The sequence below is a fragment of the Grus americana genome, chromosome 3 (genome assembly GCF_028858705.1).
Source record: "Grus americana isolate bGruAme1 chromosome 3, bGruAme1.mat, whole genome shotgun sequence".
Classification (NCBI taxonomy): Eukaryota; Metazoa; Chordata; class Aves; order Gruiformes; family Gruidae; genus Grus; species Grus americana.
Genome location: NC_072854.1, coordinates 114,982,322 through 115,000,581, shown reverse-complemented (window position 1 = coordinate 115,000,581; position 18,260 = coordinate 114,982,322). Strand labels below are relative to the sequence as shown.

At 37.5% G+C, this 18,260-nt stretch overlaps 1 protein-coding gene across 4 annotated transcripts in view; it reads left to right on the top strand.

Annotated features, from left to right (window-relative positions):
- The window catches only part of WDPCP (WD repeat containing planar cell polarity effector), a 158,301-nt gene that overhangs the window by 75,453 nt on the left and 64,588 nt on the right, over nt 1-18,260 (top strand). For all 4 annotated transcript variants that reach the window (XM_054822410.1, XM_054822409.1, XM_054822411.1 and 1 more), the window contains 3 exons: nt 7,000-7,609; nt 11,734-11,922; nt 14,516-14,639. In XM_054822410.1, the coding sequence (XP_054678385.1) occupies nt 7,000-7,609; nt 11,734-11,922; nt 14,516-14,639 (923 nt within the window). The remainder of the gene's footprint in view (nt 1-6,999; nt 7,610-11,733; nt 11,923-14,515; nt 14,640-18,260) is intronic.

Below are 18,260 nucleotides of genomic sequence, written 5' to 3'. Positions count from 1 at the left end.
TTGCTCTGCATCTTTCAATACACCTTGGTTTATCCTTTTCTGATTTAGACTTTAAATTGCTCAGGGCTGAGGCTGTCTAGTATAGCCCCAAGCACATCACTGGTGCTTAACACAATAATGATAATAAGAATTCACTGAGCCTTTAGGCCTAAACTCATAATCCTTTTAATTTAACCCATATTGTAATATAAATATAAGAAAATTATTTTTAAAAGCAGAACTGCCAAGTTTAACTGTTCAGTTGCATTCCCTTTTCTGATTCTTTGCCTGTACTTGTTTGCTTTAATTCTAAGATCTCTGGATGAAATTTCTTTTCCTGTATTTGTCAATAAAATACCAAGCACTATGCCAGGGCTATGGAAAACTTAGTCATATATGGCTAACAAATTGCTGGTTGTCAATTAGTCTGTTCCATGTACTTATCTCTTGGATGCTCAGTGGGCTGCTGCGTAAGGCTCAAGACACTCTGCCTATATGCTTCCCCTGTGTATATATGATGTGTGGGTTTTTTTCGTGATTTCTGTAGCACCTCTTATGGGCAGTAGTCAAATTCCCGTTCATGGAGGGGGGATGTTGTAACCCAGCAGCTCTAGAGGTAGTGTCAACTCCCAATCTGCAATTAACTGAGGTATATTTTTCACCTACAGAGTCTTTGAGGGGAACTTTAATGTAACACCTTTAATTTCTGAAAGTCAGTTAATAGCTTAAACATGAGCAAAAACATAGTGAGTGTTTCTAGACAGCTTCTGAACAGTTACTCTCTAGGTCAAATACCACAAAAACACAGTGTTTCTGTAAACATGCTTATTTGCCTCTCTCTACCTCTACTCCCTTACCATTTGTAGTGTTCCTCAGGTATAGACCTGGAATAAAAACATGATGTCATTGTTATGCATGAAAGTAAATCCGTATTTATCATATTTGACCAAAATATGCATTTTGTCCCAGTAAATGATTGCTGTCAACAGAAGAAGGAGAAGCGTGAACTGATTCAGTTTGGAGCATTTATCAAAAAGAAGTGTAGTAAAATAATGCCATCAACATTTTACTTGAGAGTAATAGTATCGCTTGGATAAAACAGCATTATTATCTAGCATTAAAAGAAAAGCAGGAATTGCTGAATGTCTAGCCTGTAAAGAGCTGTTTGGCATATTGGGTTTATGAAAAAGTAAACCAAGCCCAAGGAAATGAATGGATGCTACCCACAGCCGTTCTACAGCACCTTGGTGCTGACCTACAAAAACCACAAAAAGATCTGCCAGCTACTGACAGTCTTACTGTTGTGGCAGAGCAAATGTAAATGGGACACTTAGGTGATACTACTTCCTCCCTGGAAGAATTTTCTAAGTGATATTTCCTGCCCACCAGAAGAGTGCTTATTAGGATGAGGACAGGAATAGCTCTAGGACAAGGCAACTCAACCCCTCATCATGATAATATCCTGTAACTACACGTTCTGCATTGGGATGATTCACATTGCATGTACAGTGTTTGGGGTATTGTGTACTTAAGCAGCTTTTCAACTTAATGGAGGAAATACATCTTACATTTTAAATACACTATAAATGTGATTTGAATTGTGCTGTGTGGCTTTATGTTTTAACATTTGTTACTGTTAAGGATAAAGGTAGGCAATATTCCTCTAAAAACAGAAACTACTTTTTCCTTGCAAATCTTGACTTATTTTACTCCCTTCATGGTTTTTTCTAAGACCAGTGTTTACTATGTTAAGTGCTGTAGGATTTGGTGAGGAATCCTCCCATGAATAAAGAAAAGTGCTTTTCTGTTTAACATATGACTTTGCTTCAGTGTGCAATATATGTTTATGTGCATGCAGTCATGTTGCTGCAGGACTATTTGTCTGTTGAACCCTTGTCTGCTTTCTTGTGTGCACTGATTTCCTCTTGTAAACGCATCCATTCTTCAATTTATTTATTTAATTATTTGGGGTTTGTTTGTTTCTTCTTTGTTAAAGTACCAATGATCAAAGATGTTATTTAAATTGTCTCCCTGTGGAGATAATGCTGGTATTTTGATTTCAAAACCAGAAGAGGAATCTTCCAGAAATCATTTCAAACAATTTGCTATGAATAAATAGGATCTGATGTGAAATCATCCTTGGATTAAATGCTTTGAGAGAAAGTCATGTTAAAATCAACATGAACTTTATTCTGCAAACATAAATTAACAGGAGGTGATGATGCCAGGGCTCAGTTACTGTAGTACTTTGCATTTGTCTTTGCCATGTTTATTTTCACTCCATTTAGTGCTAGTGTGAATCACTAAAATTATACTTCAATCTTGTGGAAAAAATAATTTGCCTGAGAGAGAATATTATTTTTCTTTCTCCCAAGAGACAATATTTAATAGTTATTGCTTCCACATTGTGCCTCAAACTTGTGAAATAAACACAGCAGATCTTTTATGAGTGAGCTATCCTACAATTACTGTAGCACTTAGAAAAACATCTATGGTGTGTGACTGAATAGCTGAAATACCTCTCACACACATACAGCAAAGAATGTAAAATCCTTGATGTCACATTGGGTTAAAAGTTCAATGAATAATATGGGATAAAGATGATGATGATAAATTTTGAAAGAAAATAGAATAAATATTAGCTGAAGATCTAAATAATAAGATTGCATGTGGGACTGTAAATGCCGTGCAGCCAAATAAGTAACCTAGAGTAGGAGCCTTACATTTTTATTTTAGAAATGTTTAAAAATAGGATTTTTTTCTTCCATCTTCACAGTGCTGTATTTAAAACTATTTTGCTCTAGTGTGTACTACACTTCCCCCTCTACAATTCTAATTAAAGTGTTCATTGTTATTTGGACCCTCACTGTGTGAAATTAAATAAGCATTTTTTAACATCCATAAAATAAATCAAACATTTTTCCCATCTGAAAGACACACAATTCAGTCACAGCAAGCTTATTTCTCTGTTTCTTTTGTTTTCTTCTTTTTATCTGCCTGGTAAGCCAATTTTCTGCTTAAGAACTACTGGTTAAAACTCTTATTTGTTTTGATATGTGGACTTTATCCTTTCCCAGCACTCTATGCAAAATACTTCAATTTTAAGTGTTCAAAGATTTGTACTGAGAAGAGTGATACTGCCCACACAAGCTAGTGCTATTATTTCTTTAAGACATAAAATGAAAGTATTTTAACTTGCATAATTCAGGCCCCTTATTTACAAACATTAACCAATTCCTTTTCTTGGATTGTTACGATTTCTGACTCTAGGATTTGAGAACTTGATCTGTATAGTATCCCTCATACTGCTGGTTAGCTGATGCAGAGCACAGGCCAGTACTACAAGGGGAAAACAATATAAATGTGCAGTAGTGGTGCATGACTGCCACATTAATAAGGGAAATATGCATAAATTATGTGGACAGTATTTAAATACATTTACTATTTTTTTGTAGCATACATCTCACAAAACTAAAAAAGGAATTTTAATTTTTGTTTATTTCTTTATTTATTTTACAAAAAGTAATTGGGTTTACTTCATGCAAAGTACTTCCATAAATCTTCCCTTGAAATTCAAGGCTAAGTGCTTAGTCCCAAGATTTATGGCAAGCACTTAACATTGAATGGGATTATACACCCCGCCATGTGATATTACAGCTCTGTCTTTTTAGGTCCGCTGCCCTGTCCCTTCCTCTGCAAATCCTACAGTTGTCCTACCCACTTGTGAGGGAACTCCTCCAGCTGTTGCCTTCCCATTCCCCAAGCAAATGTTTTGTTAACTTCAAGATATATTGCTATTTTAATGTTCCCCTTTAGGGATCCAGAGAACTACTGCTCACCGGGAAGGAATCTCAGCAGATTCCTTTAAATGGACTGCTAAAGCACTACGTGCACTACATTTACTAGCATGTGGCTACTTACCAGTTAGAAAAACAATTGGCAGGTAATGGAGTACCATCTTCTTGGAAAAAAAGATGCTTTGATTGTTAGACTTTGTATTTTTCAAAAGCATTATCTTAGCCTTATTAACATGTCTCTGTAGTTGTATGTCTTTCTGCTTTAGTTTTCCAGTTAGTGGCACGAAGAATAAATAATAAAAGTAATTTCTGACAGAGAAACTCAAATCTTCCCTCTCAGATGAAAAAGAATATCCTTTTGTTTTTCCCCTTCAGAGTGCCAAATACCAGTTACATTCAGCAAAACTGGAAACCAGAACAAAGAGCTCTCTCGGCTTGGTACTCTTCCTCCAGGAGGCACATGAGGCCACTGGTGCATGACAAGCAGCTTATCTGTTCCAATCTAAGGAGAACTGTTTCTCTTGTTTTCAGCCAGAATATGAACAGCAGTGTCTAGAAAAGATTCCTTTAAGCCTCATTTGTTTAAACATTATGTCAAAACTTCTGTTTTGAAATGCAGCAAATAGTCTTTCTCTCCTCACAGGAACTTTTCCCTAGTTTAGAATTGCATTAGATACAGCAACCAGCCCTACCCTAGACTTCATTTCAAGGATCTACTCTCAAAATTATGTGAAGCTAGGAAACTTCTCATCTCAAGGCTCATTAAATTAGCCTTCCGAAATGTAAGATTTTACTTTCTTTTAAAGTGGTGAGCAACATTTTGTCCCACTTCTGCTCTAACGAGGCAGAACAAAATTATTAATTGGATTCAGTTTGGTTGCCGACTCTCAAATGATCAGATAACATTTACTTTTCCGTGACTATTTCCATTGCTGTTTTCCAGCGGTCCCTCCTATGGAGTCCTAAAATCCATTTTTCATGTGTTTTCTTCACTATTGTCTTAAACTTCAAGGCTAGTCTCTCTTCGGTCTTTCATCTCTCAACAGACTTGATTATTGTGTGGATCTTCATGACTTTCTTGTAGCTTATGAGATGTCCAGAGAGGAACGCCAGTTTTGGATCAAAATATGTAGATGAATAATGCAGTGCATTGAAACCTGCCACAGGACGACAGAAATCTGAGTCCCAGAGGGCCTCAAGGCTCATTTCACTGAAGTTGTGGAAGCTTTGAAGACTTGCTTGGGCAAGATTTCTATTTCACATATTTGAAAGGCAGCTACCTGGGTCTCTGTACATACTCTGAGGGAAAACTGCAGAACAAACAATAACACTTCACCTTGTCTTTATTTGGGGTTACAGAGCTCTGTGGTCACAGTAATCCTTTGTCCACAATAACCTTTTTTACAGGTTTCCTTGCTATGCAATTTAACACCCTAATAAGCTACACATTTCAGCAGTTCTAACATCTGCACAGTAGCCACTGCACATTTTGTGGGCATAAATGACTAGTTGCAGAGGGTAAGTCATCGGTGAGGGAATGGTGGAGATGAGAAAAAGGTTTTCAGACTGTATAAGTAATTTAATCTTTTATTTCCTCTTTGGTATATATTTTCATTGATCACTACTGTATTGAAATCAGTTTACCTGGTTTTCACAAGTTGGATGTATTGGCTTCTGTATTAGATGCTTTTGCACTTTGCATGTCCCTAACTACTCATCTTAAAGTTGCTAAGACTTTTGTATTAACTGGCAGCTGGTTTGCAGCCACAGAATTGCAATAATCCTTTTTTTCTTTCTTTCGAGTGAGAAAACCTTTTGCTGACAAAATGAGTAAACTGTTGGAACAAAACATCCTAATCAGTCTGATCAACATCCCAAATAACTTGTTTATAAATTCATCAGTTGCTTCTGAAGTAATGGGTGGTATGCCAAAAAAAATCTTAATTTCTTATTCTCCTCCTTTGTGGGATGAAAGGCTAAATTATGTGTTCAGTTGGTCTTGTGATCTGTGGAAATCAACCTTAAACTGCTTTAACCTTATGTGTGCATTTCTGTTTTCAACCTGAAATTTCCAGATTTCCTCCCTCACCCTCTCTCTGCCTTTTAATCACATTTGTTACCCCTTTCTGTGTGAATGGTACTTGCATACCACCTGGACTCAAAAGAAGGGGCTTCCAAAATTAGTGGCAGGTCAGCAGCTTTAGTTCATAGTGTGAAGAATGCTATGGGTATACCTGAGGGTGGGGTTTGGCTCAGTTTGACATTTTCCTTTCACTCTTTATTTCTGCATGAACAAACACCAGCAAGTTTCTGACTGACTTCTACTACTCTCACTCTTCTAGAGACATTCGTTTTCTCTCTCTTTCAGAGAAATAGCTTTTCATGAGCCAATTTGTAACTTATTTACAGCTGGTATTCCTCCCACACTTTTCCTGCTCGAGTCCCGTATAATACCTCTCATTCAAACCCGCATACTATAGGACATGAGTCTTCACTGGACTCCATCACTTCATGGTTCTTCCCATGTTTCCACACTAGAAATTCTTGCTCTTTGCCAGCTGCTGTCTTTGTATTATATTCCGCCTTTGTGTTCTTCTTCCGGTTCATTCAACCTTCAGGTACCCCTAAATGGTCCCCCTTTTCTGCTGGCACAAATTCATTTATTCTGCATCTAAAGCTATGTGGCACCGAAGAACATCTACCACCTACTCATTTGGCAATGTATAGTATATATTGTTTAAACATGCCATTGTTTCTCCCACTACAGTGTAATATTTTCTGTTACCATGGCCCAGAGCAAATGATCAAAAATGCTCTACATGTGATGCTCAGAGTAACCTATTATAATTTTTTCCAGAAATTTTGGGATTTCTCCCCCACCCTACTTGTGAATAATCAGTTATTCTTTTATATCAGTCAGCTGCTCATTTCTCCTCTTACCAACACTGTTAGGACAATACCCTCTTTTATCTTCTATTCTGCTAACCTATTATATACTCTGGACAAATAAATATGGCTCAAACTATATTGCAGGGTTTTTAATCAAAGGAATTATCCTTTTAAAGTTAAAACAGTTGATTTTACAACTCCATTCTAAAATGTGTATTTGTTTTGGCTTACTGACCCATCAGAAAGTGCGTTTGCAGCAGTCTATTTTTTAAATCATCAAAGTAAGAATAAATTGTTATAAATGCCTACCAAAACATTCTGGATTTTTTTTCAGGTTCTGAGTTACGTCCGTACAGAATGGGATCCACTCGATGCTAGCTTCAGCACTAATCAGCCTTATCAGGTTTACACAGTAGAGCACTCCATCTCTGCAGACAAAGAGCCCATGGCCGACAGCTGCATCTACAAGTGTGTTAGAAACAAAATTCAGTGTGCGGCAGTCACCAGAATACCACTACGATCCAGGGCCATCAGCTGTTGCAGAGACACTACAGAGGACAAACTAGTCCTGGGTTGTGAAGATTCATCAATAATTCTGTATGAAGCCTACAACCAAGTGACTCTGTTAGCCCAAGCAGAACTGCTGCCTGCTTTAATAACCTACCACCCTTCCGGAGCTATATTCATGGTTGGCAGCTCTCAAGGGGAGCTGCAACTTTTTGACACGGCACTGTCCCCAATTAAAATTCAGCTCTTGGCACAAGACTATTCACCTGAGGCAACTCTGCAATTCAGTAAACACTTTGACGTGCCTAGCAGCCTCATCCAAATCCAGTGGGCTGCTCCTCAAGTTGCATCTGCTAGCGCTGATGGCACAGATATTCATGATCTTTTGTTGGTTAGATTTGACAAAGGACCCTTAGGAGTGCTTCACTTTAAACATGGTAAGTTACTGAACACATCTATTGAACCTTGAGCTCTCAAGCAAACAGCTCTACCTCACAAGTTTTTTGTAGTTTGAAAGCAACACCCTCACTTTAGATATATGGGACCATAGCCTTAAAAGCATGTAGTTCCAATAAAGATGTGAACCAAGGAGTTAATTATGTTTCACAATTACTTAGTATCTTTTCATATGGGGCCTGACAGAATAGGACCCTGATCTGTTGTTGGATCAGGGTCCCATTATGTTCCCTGCTACTCTAATAAAGCATAACTATTAATCATACTGAAAATTATTTTATTCTGTAGTGTATAATCTTAGAAATAGTATTCATTCTGTAGTAATACCCTAACAAGCTAAAACAAGGTATATTTAATAATAGGATAGTAGCGCTATTTTCTTTCCCAAATCATTTTTTGTGTGTATGATGCAATGTTCTTTCCATTACAATGTGTATTTGTCCAAGTACTCTGTTCTTCTTGACTTCAGTACATGAAGTTACACCATTTCTTTCCTTGAAGACTTTTCACACAAGAAGGAAGGTCTTCATAACCTTCAGAGAACTTTGGTCTCTCAATTAATTTGCCAGGAGTTGTGAATAAAAGACAACATAATAATACTAATTTTAGAATTTATATGGCACTTCTGATTTTAGGCGTAAGGAGACTGGGTAAAACCATAACTATCTTCATTTTGCAAACAGAATAAGAAGAAGCAGTAAAGGAAAGCTAAAAGGCTTTCCAGGAGTTACACAACAAGTCAGTGGCTGCACTAAGAATAAAACCCCTGCGGTTGCTCATCACTGAGAACTCTATTCATTCCATTCAAGTCAGGCAAGTTACAGTGGTGCAAACCCACTGTGAGAGCTAAAAAAACAATCATGCTTAAATCTTCTGACTACCAAGCCAGTGTTTCAGCAGAGCAGACAGCCATGTCGAATATACTCATCCTGGAAAATTTCAGCATTTTGCCCATTGAGTGTCCAAGGAAACAGGATGGCCTTTGTTCATCTTTACAGGAGTTTTTAATGATTCGTTTGTATAAAGCTACTGAGATTAGGAAGAAGACTTAAAAAAAACCCAAAACAAACAAACAAACAAACAAAAACTGGGTGACAATAAGGTTTCAAAATCTACTTTATTTGTTTACTTATTGAGACATGCGTGTGCTTTTATGGGGGAAAATCCTGTCTAAAAGTACTGCAGACCTAAACTTTTGAAAAACTGAATTTAAAAAAATTAACTAAGTATGCCACTGCAAAATGGTAAATTAATATAATAGGATGTTAGCAACAAAAAGTGTTGGATTGACTTATAGTTGTACAGTTTTAAAAAAGCTGATCCAGATTATTACTTTTATACGAAAATACTATTAAAAACCTGTTTACAAGTTATCATTCATTTTGAGATAATTCAGCTGCATTATGTTCAATGACAGGTTTAATAGTAGCAGAGTACCCAGAACACTAATTATAACAGCTATTTGATGTTTTTGTGCATGTTGGCCATTAAAAAAAAACCCTCTAAATTACCTCTTACCTGTCAAGCAGAAGGCATTCTACCCACATCTACCTTGCTTTTCTTCAGTCCTCCCTTGTGGGGTTTTCTTACAACAGCTTTCCAGAAAGAACAGCTTTCCCCTTGCTATCTTTAGCACATTTATGCTTTTAGGAAGGCAAGCAGGCTCTCAGTGCAGGGATTTAGAGGCCTTTCCTGCTAATTGCCAGCTTGTAAACTTAATTGGACTGTCTCCCTGGGCACCGTTCCTAAATCAATTAGGCAGTGAGTTGGCTGTCACCTCTTTTTCCCAAGCAGGTTGCCTGGAAGCGCACCACCCAGGAGAAGTCAAGCATCCAAGTGGGAAGATGTTGACCTCTACAGCTGAAAGTTATCACATTTTAAAATTCGTTCTGTATAATTACTGTAAAATCTCTTCTAGGAAGAAGGCAAAGCTCTCTCCCTCCCTCCCTCCCTCCCTCCCTCTCTCCCTCTTTGTAGTCCACTGTACAAAAACATGCTGTTCTCTATTGCATTCTGGTTTTCAGTTTTACCCCTCTTCTTCCCAGTTTGCCACAGTAATGCTGTGTTGATTAGTTACCCTTCTTCCCCACCTCAGCAGTTTTTAAGTCTCCACTATTTAAGAAATAGTGCAAATATAAATAATACTGAAAATGTAGGGGTCCATGGCAGCAAAACCCAGACAGGCATTCAGCACTAAAATAAAATCCATAAGTAACTCATGGCTTGGAATTGTTTCCCATAAAAGTCTGCTAAGAAACTATGTCAATGAGAATAGGCAAATATGTTTTTAACTTCCAGCTGACATATTATGATTTTGGACAAGATCTGTGAATTCTACATTGTGTTGTCTAGCCAGATTTATTTCAGGAAAAGATTCATATTAAATTTACCCTCAAACATTAATGGCAAATATTTTTGGTGTCTAATGCCAAATTCATTTTCAAAAGCATTGCAGCTTGTTGTTGATGTCAACCCAGGTCTTGGATAATGTCGAACTGAGTGCTGGTGCCAGTGGTGCAGCATTGCTGGCCTTGAAAGATATTTTAAATATAATATATTTAATTAGCGTGCAAGTAAGTATTTCCGTCTTCGCTTAGTGATTAATGTGAAGATTGCCCAACTTATATAATACTTTAAAAACACTAGACATTTAAGAAGAATAAATTCTACCATAGCAATTAGATATTATCACACATACACAGGTTAAACATAGCTGTTACACAGTATAATGTCCATAGGCTTTGATACATGCAAATGTAAAGTGAAATACAATAGACAACAATGTCTTTTCTTTAATGACACTAAAACCCTAAAGTATTTCTCTATTACAAAAAATAAATATGTACAGGGTTTTTTCCCAAAGCAGCAGATCTGTATACGCAAGTTCTCAGCAGGTTACTTGTCCTCAAGCTATAGTTAGAAGTTTTCCTTTTTTTTTTTTTTTTCCTTTCCTCAATTCTTATTTTACATCATGAACAATATTCACAATTATATTTATGAAAATTTCGTGAGGTCTGTTTTCTATATATTTGGTCCGCTTTTCTCTGTTACCAGACTTCTTTTCCTCAGGCATCCTATGCCTTTAATATCAATATTGGAATTCAGTTTGTTCCCTTTCATCACAATTTTTTCCTTAAAATTAGTTTTGACTATCAACATCAGAATATAGATTGAGAAAATAAATTTAAAATAAATAATGTGTTTTTATTTAAAGAGGAACCGTAAACTTAATCTGGTCTCATTCTGATATCTGGAGCAGTAGTGGTAAAGAATTCTCTAGAACAGTGACCCAAAGCGAGCAAGAATTGCTAAAATGCCGTGCGTGGCCTACGTCACATAATCATTTGGCTAGTCAGAGGCAATAAATAACATTACTCTCTGCAGCTTTTCAGTCACCTTTTCTGTTCAGAAGCTGAGACCTACAAGTCAAGAAACTTCAAGTCTTTCAATTTCTACGTTTCAGAGAGAGTGCTGTAGATAAATCATGGTCTCATTCATGGAATCATTCTTGATTTCATGTGCAACTGTGATTCTAAGGTCCCTAGATGCTGAGAAGAAATGCCTCACTTAGGGAATTTTGCCAAGCTAGAAGTAAGATCTAGAGCAATTGCAATATGGAGAGTCATAGAGTAACTGCTTCTTTGAAGTTTGATCTGCTGTAAACTTGTATACATAGGTTCATTTCTATGAGACAAATGCTATTTTTTAGTGTTGTCCAGCAGTATTTCCTTATAGGAAGGAGGTGCTATGAACATGAATTTACTACCTCCAGTACAATAACAATAAATGGGGAATAAGCTTTTTCTACCATGTTTAAAACAATCTTCATTATGTGATGTTGTCACTAACAGGTGTTGGACACATTTGCTCAACCTCCATGTGTGAAGTTCACTGACAGTTTTTCTTAGCTGTCCAAAGCACTCTCAGGCTAAATATTCCAAGATAATAAGAAGCTATCTCACATAAAAATTTAATAGTGAAACCCATTAACTTAAACATTCTCATTTTAACCAACGGCAATTATTTTTAACTGCGCTGAAAAGTAGTCAGCTACTGTTGCACATACTCATAACACTATCTCTGGTTTTAATATTTCCTGTAAAAGGTGTGATCACAAGAGGACAGCTGGGTCTTGTGGAAATCATCCACCAGTACATTCGTTATGATGAGATACACGAGGCAATTAATGTCCTGAACACCATGAACTGGAACATGATGGGTCGTCAGTGTTACATATGCTTGAGTGCCATTGTCAATCACCTTCTTAAACAAAAGCTTACACCAGACAGAGAAGGTAGGGGACTGATTATATTTTTAAAGTATTTTTGTGGTGTCTTTGTAATTCATATATGGATTATGACAATATATTTATTGACTGTATAAAGAACACAGTAGTGAGAATCCAGACAGTCAGCTGCATTATGTTACTTCATAATCAAATGTCATATGTAGACAAGTCATTTCAATAAAATCTGGATCAATGTGTTGATTGCATTTTAGTTCATTTGTATCAATAGTGATACTAAAATAATGCATATTTTAATGTATATATGATATAGGAATGACTTAATATCCATAGCGCTATCATATATATGCTATAACTTTATTACATGACATAAATTTAGCTTACGTCACAGACTGATGTTAGTTAATATAAGACTCAAATGTTTGCTGTATATTCATGCTGAGACAGCATCACCTTAAGGAGGGACATTTTCCTGCGACAAGGACAAGAGATTTTACTATGGTTTTTAAGGTGCTTTTGAAGGGTCATTCTGTCATTACAAGATCCAAGAGCTTTGAATACACTATCCTCTGCTGCCTCCTTTAGGATTATAACATTTGTCCTCACTGTAATCTTCTGCCCCCGTGCAGTAGAAGCTGGGGTCCCTCACAAGAAATGATGAATTTTAGGTTCAGCCTTGTCTCTGCCGAAGCCTGGTGTGATGCCTTCCGCTTGCTGTATATCTTGAAACTCAATAGACTTCAAGATTTGAAGTGCCTTGATTTAGTGCAGGTGTTATCCTCCAGTCTAACAGGCAGACAGCTGGGGACCAGGCATCTTTTGTGGCAAGAAAGAATACTTAGGATTCTTGTGTGTTTGATGATAGAAAAACTCCAAGGTGTCCTACATTGCTGCCAAGCCATCAACTATCCCATTTTGGGGGATCTGATTAAAAAATTCTCTGCGTTGCAAACATAGCATATCAATTCTAAATAAAACATGCTTTTAAAAGGACCCACCGAAAGGGCTGATTTTGAAACTCTTGTGAAAATATGCACATTATAAATAGATGTCTGTGTGTTTCGCCGCATGCAGCTCCCTAACACTGTTTACAGCAGATGGAATATTATTCTGTCCAGGAGTTATTCTGTATGAATCTAACAAATTTGGCATGGTAATTTGCTTTCTTTTTTATTAGCAAAACCCAGTGGGGCCTTTTATTTATAGCGATGGGGCAGTTATCTTTGAGATCTTTATTCTGCCTTCAACATCAAGCTGGGCTATCTAATGAATCTATAACTATGCTAGTAGTACTCATATTCCATGTAGGTTGAAATATTTCAGGAGTACAAAACATGCTGTCAGGAAAACAGCAATGGCAGGAGAGTATGGCTTTTGCAAAGGTACTGCTGTATTCAATTTTAATCTAAATTGATTGCTGCTTTGAAAGAAAATACCTTTAAAGTTCAACTTATCTTACTGTCTAGATTTAAGATAACGCAAAACCTAATTTACTAACAGTTTGCCTGTGTTCCTAACACAGTACTATTAGCACATTTAGTGCTATCAAGCCTAATAAAATAAAATATAACTATGCTTGGAAATAAAGAACCATTATCACTAAATATAGAAATGGCTAGTTCAAGCAAATGATAATAACAGCAAATCAATGAGATTTTGTCTGCCTAATGAGACAATAGGTTATATTTTGGTTTTTAAGCCCCCACAAAATTCTGATTAGCAGTAGCAGTTTGCACATCCGCTCTGAAAGAACCTATATAGTAAATATATAGCAAATTCTCCTTGTGAATTAAGAATGAGCAAGACCTCTGTCAGTCATTTTCTTCTGCATATAAGGACTTGTACTACATTAACTCTCAAGCAGAAGTCACGTAACATAAATATTGTTGATCATTAAATTTCCTTTCAGCTAAATGTGGGACACAAACTGTATATTTTCTTGTATTATTTATAATTTTGTATTAAAAACATGTAGAAAAATGCCTAAGAGCTCCAGCTGTGGAGTACAGCAGTCAGAAAGTATTTAAAGCAGAGAGAACTTCTGTAACAAAAGGGCTTTACTTTATTGATTACAAGGGAGGTTATCCTGTTTCCCACCACTACACGCTGTAGGAGAGTCAAACCCTTAGGGTTTCTAGACCCTTTTATTGAAAGTTTTTAAAGAACTGTGGGCTGAAGAAGGTTCCTTAGACCTCAAGGCCATCACAAGAAGGGTTCTGTCACCCGCTGACCTAACACAATAATCCCTGAAAAACTGAACTTCCTTGTTGTTTGCCTAAGAGGACAAAGACAATTTGAGCTAATTGAGAGTTGATCTCTACTGGAGAAACTTGTTCAAACTGTATTACTCTTATGAGTCACTTTTAATTGTACACTGTTGGTGAGAACTTGATGTGTTACAGACTTCTTCATCCTTTTGACAGCTTTTGTTGCTCAAAGTCATTGTCAACTCTGCCTCAAAGTGAAAGTTTATATGCACATTTGTGTTTGTACAATCTGTCATATTTTTAATTTCATCTGTCCTACAACAACATCACGTTTCATCAATGTTTGAGGAATTTGACTGACTGCAAACATGAGCAACCTGTTGTAATTGAAACAGTTTCACTTGTTTCATTGCTGCTGTGTTTGAACTCCACAGCACAGCTTGAGGCAAGCCTCGGAACCTTTTATGCTCCAACAAGACCCCTCTTGGATACGACCGTGCTGGAATACAGGGACCCAATCAGCAGATACGCAAGAAGATTCTTCCACCACCTGCTCAGGTGAATGACAGTTTCAACTTCTATCAACTTAAAATTAATTGCATATTTCAATAACTACCTACTTTAATGTGGTTAACATTTTCCAAGAGGACCACCCCTGAAAAAAATGCATTCATTGTTACTGTTTGTTTAACTTGCACTTCATTCTTTTCAAGTACAGTACTGCAGATAAAACGCTATTCAGAGCTTTTCTATCATCAATACACTTAAAATGAATCACCCTTTCCCTTTTAGCTTGATAGAAAAAAGATAGCGTGCTTCTGAGGGATTTATATTCACCAACTGCTTGCAGATTAACTATTGAAACAGCTTGCAAACTTGGAGAAAACAGAGTTTAAATAGATGCTAAAATGCAAACGAACGGTGCGTGGTCCAAGACATTTTTGTCATTGCAGCATTGAAATCTGAACGTTTTGTTATTCTCATCCTCAAAGTTCTCATACAGAAATTCATATTCCAGTAATTTTCAGTGAATTTTCAGTGCCATCAAAATAAGAGGAGATAATGAAATGTTGCATTCATCTGTAAATTATATGAAATTATATGACATAATACCAAATTCAGCTAGAATTTATAGTACATTGGTTTATTGCTATATTTTTTCCTTCGTAATAAATTAGTAGCCTAAATTTCAATCAGTTATAAATATCAATATACAGCAGTTTAACCTGTTCATGTGTTCAACCACAAATATAGCTGAAACATTCCCTCTGAGAATTATCCAGTGGCTGAAAATAAGGAGAAATTACCTTCTGAATGATATAATGTTTGTAACACCTTGTTGAGGAGTGTACATGGACATAGCGAGAAGATTTGCAATGCACCCTTTTTCAGCAGTTCATCCAGATTATATACATTGTCTGCATATGCAAAGCTAGGAACTGCAAGTTACTTTGACAGTACAGTTTGTGCTTCATTTTATACTGTCTTCTGCATTTTGAATCAGAATAGGATCATCTTTCTGCTAAACAGGTCCATTCCAATGGGGAAATTATTTTAAGTAGAAGAATGCTCCAAATATCTGCGTAATATGCACCAGCCTTTCACTGGAGTTTTCTTAATAGATGTGGCCACAATAGCGGGTACAAACTCTGCTTTTGCCTTTCTCCTAGAAACCAGCAGGGAAGATCTGATGCTGCAATGGCCAACTGTAGTGGCTGTGGGCCAGTTGCCTGCAGAGGACAGATGCGGAAAGAATGCCTCAGAGATTGCTGAGAGGTGTAACTACAGTGCTCTTACATCTGCAAGAGAAAGGTGTATTCCCTCTGACTCAGGATTTGCTTCCAAATGCTAGCAGGCATGCAGAGGCATGGCTAAGCTTTCAGCCCTTGGGGCTGCTGAACGCAGCTGAAAGACTGACTCAATCCCCCTAGCAAACAAGAAGCTTCAGTGTCACAATGCTGCCCGGACAGTATGGGGCATGGGCAGGAGGCATGTAGGAGAGTTTCCCTCTGTCTTTTACCCCACTATAAAGCAGCCCTTGAATGATCTACTGTTGTGGCAGGTTTTGGAACAAATGGGTGTTATTTTGCTGTTTCCCTATTGTCAAAGGGGTTTCTATTCAACTGACTCGAAGTGATAGGATCATGTGATTGCTGCAGAACAGATGGTAGTGCTTAAAGCTTATCTGAGAAGACATAATCTAAGTACAAAATGAAATGTTCAAAAATGGGAGATTTATCTGGTAGAAAGCAAGGAAATGATGTCCAGAGCTGATCTTTATTGTATTAAAGTGGCTATGCCTTAATTGGTGTTTATTTCCTTTTAGATGTTTTCTTAAGTGACTAGAATGATTTGAATGTAGGCTAAGCAGAGAGTAGAACAGATTTGTTGGAGGAATGGCAAACCAAGGTTCTGGGTGAAAGAATGCCATCCAGGCATGATGCAATGTCTGGGAGAATCATAGGGAGGTACAATGCTCAATAATTCCTTCAGGCATGCGAAAGTTGCAGCCGCTACTATTACACCCGTCTGTGAGGAGCCAGCAAAGCAAACCGCTTTTGCCAGCCTGCATTTACAGTTCTAGGTTCAGAACAGGAAGAAAAGTGAAAAGAGAACTATGCTCTTGCCTTTCCAGGTCACCGTATTATGCGCATGAGGACAATGAACATGGAGTAGTCCTCCCACTACCTCTTTGTCAGAGATAGCAATTTTATCTTGGTGTCAGGAAGGCTACATTTTAAGTCAGTTATATGCTTTCTGTCTCAACCCTCATTTATTCACTTTTTTTACCCTTATTCGTGTAGCACTAAATACTTGCAGACTAGTTACAAATAGTTAATGAATCTTTTCGGACCGAATTTGTGTTACTGCAGATGTGTCTGCATGACCAAACAAGAAGACTAGAATGCAGATGCACTGTAAACTGTCAATGCCAACTTGATGCAGCACAGGGGGACTCTCTTGTGAGCATGAGGAGACAAAAGCAAAGTTATCACTTTGTACCCTACTGCAGCAAGTAGAGGAAACATAGTACTTCCTAAATTACCTGCACTGTAAGTATGGCTGATATTCAAAAAATATTTCTTGGAATAGAGTAGGGCCTTCTGCATTTCCACTGGACTTTAGAGAAAGCAAGCAGCAGATGAACAGAAGTTAAATCTAGAGGATAAGGAGCTAAAACACACAGGGAGAAACTCAGAAGTGGGGTAGGAAGAGTGAGGAAAGTGGGGTGAGGGACATGAGACAAAAAATTGGGGATGAAGGACTAAAGGCAGGGATGGGGATGTACAGAGTCCTGCAAAAGGGCAGAGTGGGAGTACAGAGGAAAATGGGGGAGGACAGCTTAGGATGTGTGTGGTGGGCTATAGAGGAGACCAGACACATAAGGGATGGACAGGGAAGGGCAGAGTCTTACGTACAAGATTAAAACATTAAAACACTTAAATGTTTCTAGATCCAAATCTGAAAAAATGTTCATATAAACAAAAGTTTTCACCCCCCTCTCCAGCTTTCCTTTGAATGCCCCACCAATCTGCCTTAAGCCTTTTCTAGAAGGACCCACTCTTGGGAGAGAAATTTTAATTCATTCTACATGCTGAGACAATCTTTAACCTGCCTGCTGAGTCTGCCAAAAAGGTGCCAGTTATTGTTGTACTTTTTAAGATGTGAGTGTCTGTATTTACTAGAATTGAGAAATACAGTTACCTTTTCAGAAAGGCTATCCTCACCTAGTAATAATCATGTGCCAATGATTTTAATCTCTACTGTAGGCTGAAAGGTTGTATATCCAGTTGCAAATAACTGGAGACATCCATTTTCACATTATCAGTGAGATTATAGGTTAACTGTTTTTCTACCATCAAAGAGATCAGTTTCTAGAAAATGCTGAACGCTGTGATGGTTAGGTTCCCTCTTTTAGGTATCGGGCACTTTAGAAAGAAGATGCTCTGTCATTACTGGCTGTATTGCAAGTATGGGCTAGAAAATGGTGCTGCAACCTGAGATGGGCCAAGGAACGCTGACAGCACGACTGAAATGGATCACAACTAGAAGGAAGGAAAATACCTTGCAACGTATTTGACGCAGACGTGTCATTTCTATTCGTCATTATAAAAGCTAAGTTCTTCAGTTTGCAAACCATGCAACATCTTCAGCTTCCACTAAAACAGAAGCTCAGAG